The sequence below is a fragment of the Poecilia formosa genome, unplaced genomic scaffold, assembly GCF_000485575.1.
Source record: "Poecilia formosa unplaced genomic scaffold, Poecilia_formosa-5.1.2 Scaffold42, whole genome shotgun sequence".
Taxonomy (NCBI): domain Eukaryota; kingdom Metazoa; phylum Chordata; class Actinopteri; order Cyprinodontiformes; family Poeciliidae; genus Poecilia; species Poecilia formosa.
Window position 1 is genome coordinate 53,605 of NW_006799981.1, and position 8,693 is coordinate 62,297.

Here is an 8,693-nt window from a genome sequence, read left to right on the forward strand (position 1 = left end):
CAGTTTATATTTTAATGTAAAATCTCAAGAAGACATTTTAAATGTCAATAATAAATAAACAAAACAACATAGATAGCGAATAAAATAAATTATGGAGTCTCTGCAAACAAAATTGTTCTTTAAAAAAATGGATAGTTGAGACCAAAACACCAGACTGAAGACTTTAGTCATCCAGTAGAAAGAGAAAAACAACAAATCATCCAAATGGAAATGATTGAGTTTGTTTTAATTTATCTTACGATTAATTGATTTATTTCTTATTGCGACGGGCCTAATTATAATCCTGGAATGTGTTACATTTGAGCTTTTAAAGTGAAAGTGTTCTTCTTCCTCTTCCGGTTAAAGGGCCTCGATGGGCGTCATGGAACCTCGGGGTGTTCATGTGCATCCGCTGCGCCGGCATCCACCGTAACCTGGGGGTCCACATCTCCAGGGTCAAATCCGTCAACCTGGACCAGTGGACACCTGAGCAGATCCAGGTATCTGAACCACAATGTGAGCCATAAATGATCAATATCTTTGCTTGAAGTAGACGCACCTTTTCTGTCTCATTCACTCATTTGCTGGGTTAGACGTGTGGAGTTTTTATTTCTGAAAATAAAGAAGAAAGATGGGGATTTAATGAAAGACGTTGGAAGAAAAAAGGATTTATGTCGTTTGAAAACGACTCGAGTCGTTTGCCTTTAAGCCCAAAAGAAAATCTTTTATTGAAGCAGCAAAGATGATTCAGATCTAAAACCAGAGGAATTATTCACCACTGCAAGGAAGAAAGAATCAAAGAAGAAAGAATGTCTGCTGCAGTCTAAACCGTATTTTATATATGTATATATATATATATATATATAGATAGATGGATATTAGTGTGCCCTCATCCATCCATCTTCCTGGTTGTCATAGGAACTCGTATGTAAACACATGGATATATTGTTAGCCTCTTGTGATTAGCTTAGTGTTTTGTTTACTTTCCTCAGTCTATCCTGTGTTATCAGACGTATACAAACCTTCCAGTCGTTTTTAAATCATTCAGTTGTTAATAGATTCAGCTGTTTGGTGTGTGTGTGTGTTAAAGTAGCTGGATTCGCCTCTCCGTCAGCTGTGTGTGAGTGGAGGAGCGTCTCACTTAGAATGTTAATCACTGTATTCAGTGACTAATTAATTCTGGATGCCTGATTATTCCGACTCTGTTTTCTCCTATCTTCACCCCATCCATCACCCTCCTCTTAATTTGGCCTTGTTGCATACAGCCAGTGTGTCCTTTCACGGTGTGCGCGCACGCATGCAAAGGAGTCGGCGGGCAAAATGAGCTGAATGCAAATGTGATGCGTGAAAGAACCTGCTGTGCGCTGGGATGATTCGTTCACCAGTCGCCATCATTTCTGATGTCGCTTCTTCTGTTTAAGTGTTTATTTTTTCACTGTTTTTGCAGAGCATGGTGGACATGGGGAACACCAGAGCCCGCCAGCTGTATGAAGCCCACCTACCAGAGAGCTTCAGGAGGCCACAGACAGACCAGTATCCTCCCTCTTTGTTCTCATACTGGTTATTCACAGATCCCATCATGAAATCACATGGCTGGGTTTCAACAGCTAGCTTTTTAATAATATTATTTTTAACAATTTAAGAATGATTTGTGTGAATCTTTATGGAGCTAAATTGGGACCAAAAAAGTTTGATCAAAAGAAAAATAATTGAAACTGAAAAAACTAAACAAAACTAAAACTAAATAAAAATTTTTAAAAAATTACTAAAAAAAATGAAACTGAGAAAACTTAAAATAAAAACTAAAAAAATTTGATACTAAAAGAAAATTGATGCAGAATATAAAAGATTTAAAACTGAAAAAAATATAAGCTAAAAGAAATACAAACTAACAAAAATTATTCTAAAAAATTTAACTGAAAAGAGTTGAAAAAATAAATGAAACTAAAAAAAATGAAACTGAAAAAATTTGATACCAAAAATATGAAGCTGAAAGAGTTGAAATTTTAAAACGGAATAAAAAAATGATACTAAAAAAAATTGAAGAAAAAATAAATAAAACAATTGAAACGGAATTAAAAAGTTGAAACTGGAAAAAATTTGAATCTAAAAAAATTAAAACTGAAAAAAATTTAACCCAAGAATAGAATCAAAACAAAAAATAAATAAGGGCCAAAATTTTGAATTTGAAAATCTGAAATTATAACAAAACAAAAAAATCATTGATTCTGAAAAGTAGATTTCAAAATTATTCTCAGTTTAATTTTTATTCATAAAATATTTATTTGGGCACAACATAGAGTTAAACTGAATAGATCCGTCCTTATTGATGGGACATATTATCAATCCCACCTGATTATTTTTCAGTATTGGTACCGATCCAGATGATACCGGATTGCTGCTTCTATACTTTCTATGGACCCTAATTACTATTTTCTATCCCACATTTTGTAATTTTCAGAAACAAGAAAGGAACGTTTATCTCCATTTGAGTCCAGTGAACTGGAAGACCCTGAATCTCAGCTGGAGGTGGTTGAAATATTTAATGCTTCAGTTTTTTACTGAGGAGGTGAAGCCACTCCTGCTGAGAGCTGCTCTGACTCTGAAATAACACAGTCAGACGCTTTGTATTTTTCTTGTTAAGCATTTCCATTACTAAATAACAGCCTCGCCACATCGCTATCATTCCACTTATTTTCCTCAGGTCTCCTCCAGCTGTGTCTGCAGCAGCTTTCAGTTTCCCCCCTTTTCTGTGATACCAGACATGACAGTAACTGGATATGTTCATGTTTTAGTCCAGTAGGCTGAAATAAATAATCTGTGTGTGAAACGTGGCTCTAATGCAGTATCTGGGATCTGGCAGGGCCCATTTGCGCGGGTGGTCATCGTTCTTCATTCTTTTGAAGTTCATTAGTTGTTCTGACAGCAGCGGCGCTGGCTGAGAGCTGCAGATAACGGACCTGGGATTAGCAGAGCAACCGCCTCGCTGTGTGTGTGTGTATGTGTGTGTTTAAATCTCATTCGGAGGTTTTTCTGCTGGGAGTTTGTGTTTTCTCCCAGTGCGTGTGTCAGTCCTCTCTGGGTACTCTGGTTTCCTCCCACAGGAATCGGTTAATTTATGGCTCTAAATTGTTCCTCAGTAGAAGTGTTTGCATGGTTCTGTATCCTGAAAGCCTTTCACAATAACACATTTTGCTGGACGATAAATTGTCCCAGTAATTATTGCAATAAATAATGATAATTCAAATTTTCTCCCTCACAGATCAATAAACTTTAATTTAGTAAAGAACATTAAATACTGGAACTTGAAGATATTTTATATATCCAAGCTAACCTCCCTCCCCCAAAAAACAATAAATAAAACAAATAAAAAAAAAAAAAACACTTGAATATTTTTGATTTGGCTTTTATATACACTCAAAAACATTTTTCTGCACATTTTTTAGTACTTCATCTATTATCTTTTAAGGTCTCATCTTCCAGTTCAGTTTGTAAAAGTTTGAATTAAAGCTGCAGTGCGTACATTTAAAAATTTTCACACATTTGTTACAACTGCCACTATGTTGTGACAGTACAATATGAAAAAAAAAACTGAAAAGAGATAAGACTTAAAAAAATTGATACCAAAAAAAAAATTGATATGGAATAAAAAAGATTTGAAACTGAAAAAAATTGAAAGAAAAACCAATAAACTGAAAAAATATAAACCAAAAAATGTGATATTAAAAAATAAAACTGAAGAATTTGACACTTAAAAAATGTTTTGATACTAGAAAAAAGTAAACAAAAAAAGAAGAGAAAAACACTTGAATTCATTTTTGATTCGGCTTTTATATAAACACAAACATTTTTTAGCACTTATTTTATCTTCTAAGGTTCCATCTTCGTTCACATTCATTTTGTTTAATTTTTAATGGTATGAATTAAAGCTGCAATCCATACATTTTAAAATTAATGTTTTTCACATATTTGTTGCAACTACTAATATGTCATGACAGTACAGTATGAGATAATCTGAAAAAATCGAGCTCCTCTGTCTTCTTTAGTGCTGTCAATAATGGGTGTGTACATGCTACACATACACAAAATAGGCTGTCCTGAAAGCTAAAGCTAGTTAGCATAACCACCAATGATGGCGGTTAAAAGGCTTACCAGAAACTGTAAGTTGTTTCTCAACAGTTACCACATACAACAGCTGTACACGAGCATGATTGACGGCGCCAAGACCCTCCTCCTGGCTCTGATTGGTTGTTTTTGATCAGGAGCGCCACATTTCTTTAGATGGCAATAATAGCTCATTAGTAGATGGAGGAGATTTCTTAAATCAGATTATCTGTATCATAACACAACATGGTGACAGTTTAAAAAAATATATGTAAGAATTTAAAAAAAAAATAAAAATCCATACTGCAGCATAAACCTCACAAATTATCCAAATGAAGTAGAAAAATATATCAACTTTTTTCTTCTCTATTATATTCCTCTATTCACTTCTATAGAAGCAGAGAAGCTGGACTTCCTCTCCATGACTTTTGTATTTTAGCTTAAAACTAATATATGGGCACTTTAATAAATCATATTTTTTTGTTGTTTTTCAGTTTGGTTATATGTGCAATACTTTGTCAGTGGTTTCTTTTTATATATTTGTTCCTAAATCTGGTTTTGTTGCGGCGTCCGACCTAATCGGACGCTTCCCTGCCGTCTCGCGTAACGATGCTGTCATTTCTCTCTTTCTATCCTGAGAGCCACGGTGGATTGCGTCCGATCTGCTCTACTGTTTCCACTCCACTGTGATAAATAAAGGCTGCGTTTGAGATGCAGGCCTCCTCCATCCTATCGCTTAGCTCCACCCGTGTGGGTGGTCATCGCTCCTCAATCTTTTGAGGTCCGTTACTGATCTGACAGAAGCATTGCTGCTGAAATGGGGAGATAAGAGGTCTGGGATTAATGCTTGTGTTGTGATGCTGTGGGTTGGGATATAGTGGGAGCCTCAGAGTTTGTGCCCAGATTTGTATGTGAAATATAGTTTACAGTCGCAGTTGTAGGAACTGTTTTATAACCAAATCTCTATAAACCTTGATCAAGTTGGTCACTTTAACATGTTATTTTTGAAACGACATGTGTTTAAAAGCTGTGGTATGTAACTTTTATGAGAAAAATATGTTTTTTTACATATGTTTTTAAAACTGTCACCATGTTGTGACAGTAAGTTATGATACAAATAATCTGATTTAAAAAATCTCCCCCACCTCCTACCTGGGCTAACAAAACCAACTAATCAGTCAGGAGGAGGGTTGAAGCGCTGTCAATCATGCTTATGTATGACTGTTCTACGTGCTAATGGTGGAGAAACAACTTACAGTTTCAGGAAAGCCTTTTAGCTACCGTCAATGGTGGTTATGCTAACTGACTAGCAATAATATTCAAGACGGGCTATATTGTGGTGAACCAGCTGCAGCGCAGCAGATAGAAAGGGTTTGGGTAAGAGCAGCGTATACACAACCAATAGGTACAGTGTAGCAGAGAGCATAGGGGGAAACCAACAACTATAAATTAATTTACCATTTCCAAGAAGAGCTTAAATCTCTCAATCTTGAAATAAATGGCTCAAACAAATCATTAGATCTGTGTGTAACCATCTGAAGTTAATCAGAATGTTATAAATTCTTATTAACTCAGTTTGGCACCTAAATCTTTGTGAAAAGATGAAGTTTGAGATGAGATCATATTGTTAACACTTCCTGAAACTGTGTGTTTTTAGTTTCTAGTGCAAATATCTTACTGCACTTGAAATAAGACAAAACTAACTTACAAGTAACTTTTCAGCAGGATATAGGAGTTTGTTTTAAGTCAATAAGACGATAAATTGTCCTATAAGTTATTGCAATAAACGATGATGTGGTTTTGAGACCATTTTCAAGTATAATGCAAGAACTCATTCTCATAATTGATTAAATTTTATTTCTTATGCACATTTAACCCTGGAACTGGAAGACATTTTAAATAAACAGAAAAGACAAAAAAATGAATTTTAAAGTCTCTGTAAACTAAGTTGTCTAGTTGAGACCAAAGCACCAAACTGAGGAGTTTTATCATCAGAAATGTTTGGTAAGATTTTGTGTTTTTGCATTGCGGTTGACTTGTTTTCCGTTCCAGTCCTTAATTCCAAGCTTTAGAGCCGTGGAAGTTTTCATCCGGGACAAATACGAGAGGAAGAAGTACTACGACCAGGAGGCCTTGGCTGCAGCCTCAGTGAGTATCACCAGCACGTGTTGTATTTTCCATTTTCAGTCACTGCATGTTATTGTTACAGCTGCAGTGGTTGGAGGCTGCTTTATGTAATCTGGGCTGCACTGGTAGCTGTGGGGCTGTTAGAGGCCCAAATAGGCAGGGGACAGAAATCATCCTTATGTAAAATGACAACTTTTTCCTTCCCTTTAGCTTTTCTATCTCCTCCTTTGTTCAAAATCTCCCACCTCACTGAGCTGAAATCGACTTCCACGTATTTTTTCAAAGCAAGCTCAAAATTATGACATATTTGTAATTATTAATCATTCAAAACTTCTTGAAACTTTAAAATTAGATTGCGAATGACTGAGATGTTTTGCTTCTTTTGGCTCCACTGCAAAAACACAAAGTTTTACTCAGAGTTTTTGTCTAGTTTCTATTCCAAATAGCTTAGTACACTTGGAATAAGACAAACTAACTTAAAAGTAACTTTTCAGCAATTTACATGCACTTGTTTTAAGTAAATAATTCCTTTTAAACAATGAAAAACTGCTTGTTCCAAATTAACTTGTAAAATAGTGTTGTTATAAGTCACATGTGTCAAACTCAAGGCCCATGGGCCAAATCTGGCCCGCCATAGCTTCTTATGTGGCCCTCTAGATTCAAGACTAAACGCTAAATGTGCTTAAATATTATGTAATCAATCAAATTAATTCAGTTTTAATCTGTTTACTGCTAAATTATGTCAATCAGTCCCTCCAATTTCTGGAGAATTATCATGGAAATTCACACAAAATCAACAAATCTACACACTTTTTAGCGCTAATATATAGTTGGCTGTTTATTGCAGATTTTTCTCAAAAATTGTCAAAAACTTTACTTGTACTAAACAGCTGCCTCTGCTTTAACTGTTGTCAGATTATAGTTTGTCATCTATACAGCAGGTTATAAAAAGTCACATTAACCGTCATAAATAAGCACAAATATTTCAAAATTAGTATCACAAATTAGTATCACGAATACTTTGATTTTTATTGCAAAAAAAAATCACAAAAGGTATCACTAAATCCTGGAGGGAGTGAAAATATATTCAATAATATTTAATTTTAAGAATTCATTGATATTTTAACAGTTTAACAAGTTTTATCAATACGTTCTGGCACAACCGGCCCTTTAAGAGCCTTTATGATCTTGATTTGGCTCAAAATGAAAATGAGTTTGACACCTTTGTTATAAGTGAAATAATCTTCATTCAGAACAAGTGCTTCCTCCTCAATATTAAGTAATTATTTACTTAAAACAAGCCTCTAAATNGTCTTTAAATAAGCCAATATTTTGCGCCTTTTGGCTGGATTTTTGCATCCATTAATATTCCAAGATGTGAATTTTATATACTTCCCAGTCATTGCAGATTATAGATTGATACACGTTTTAAACCTGTAACAAAGCACTCTGAACTGGTATATCTATACCCCGGTCCCCTGATCCCCAACCTACTCTGTGGGTGCACCCAGCCAAAATGAAAACAATTTACATGGGCAATAAACATTCCCGTCATGTAAACGGATAGAAACAACATTAAAAAAAACAAACAAAAACAAAAACCCTTAAAACCTACTCTATTGCTGCTGTCTACTGCAGCTGAAAAAGAAAAAGAAAGAATAACTAAGAATAACTAAGAGAAAAAACCTTATCAGGTCCGTGGACTCTGCTTCTCTCTGTTCATGATGACAGGTGGCGAGGTCCGCCTCCCAACAGTCAGACACAACATCTTCTATGGGGCTCCTGGAATTACATCAGTCAGTTGAATTTGGGGTGTCCTCCCCCTGCTCGTTCTCCTCCTGGCTCTCCTCATTGAAAAACTTCTCTGCTGCTTTCGCCGAGCTGAAACTTATGTTTTTACCCTTCCACCTCACGCGCAGCGTGGCTGGAAACGCCAGGGTGTATTTAGCGTTGCGCTCTTGCAACTTCTTTTTCACTGCGGTGAAAGCCTTCCTCTTCTCCGCCAGTTCTTTAGTCATATCTGGAAACACTGATAACCTGCATCCTTGCCACTCAAACCCGCGCTTCTCCTTAGCTGCCATAATCACTTTATCCCTCGCTGATTGCCTCAGGAATCGAATAAGAACCGGTCTCGGGGCTCGGTTCGGGTCGGGTAACGGTGCGAAGACCCGGTGGGCTCGTTCAATCTCGAACTCGGCGTCATCACGAACTCCAAGACCCTCGGTTAACATCTTCCAAACACAGCTCAAAAGTGTCCCATCAATACCGATAGTCTCTTTCAACCCAATAACTCTCACATTATTCCTCTTACTGTGATTTTCAAGAACTTGCATGCGGTCCAGCATGGCTTCCGTTAGCTTGCTTCTCTCACCAACTGCGGTGTGCAGCCGCTCCGAAGTGTCCTCCAAGCGGGAAATGCGTGTTTCAGCCTCCGTTAGCCTTTCTTGCATTGCAGCCACCGCTGCATTCAGTTCTGACGTCGG

The 8,693-nt window shown here is 36.4% G+C and overlaps 1 protein-coding gene across 3 annotated transcripts in view; it reads left to right on the forward strand.

Annotated features, from left to right (window-relative positions):
• Window positions 1-8,693, forward strand: part of LOC103137613 (stromal membrane-associated protein 1-like) — a 79,271-nt gene that overhangs the window by 12,469 nt on the left and 58,109 nt on the right. For all 3 annotated transcript variants that reach the window (XM_007551419.2, XM_007551420.2, XM_016671209.1), the window contains exon 4: window positions 6,156-6,231. In XM_007551419.2, the coding sequence (XP_007551481.1) occupies window positions 6,156-6,231 (76 nt within the window). The remainder of the gene's footprint in view (window positions 1-6,155; window positions 6,232-8,693) is intronic.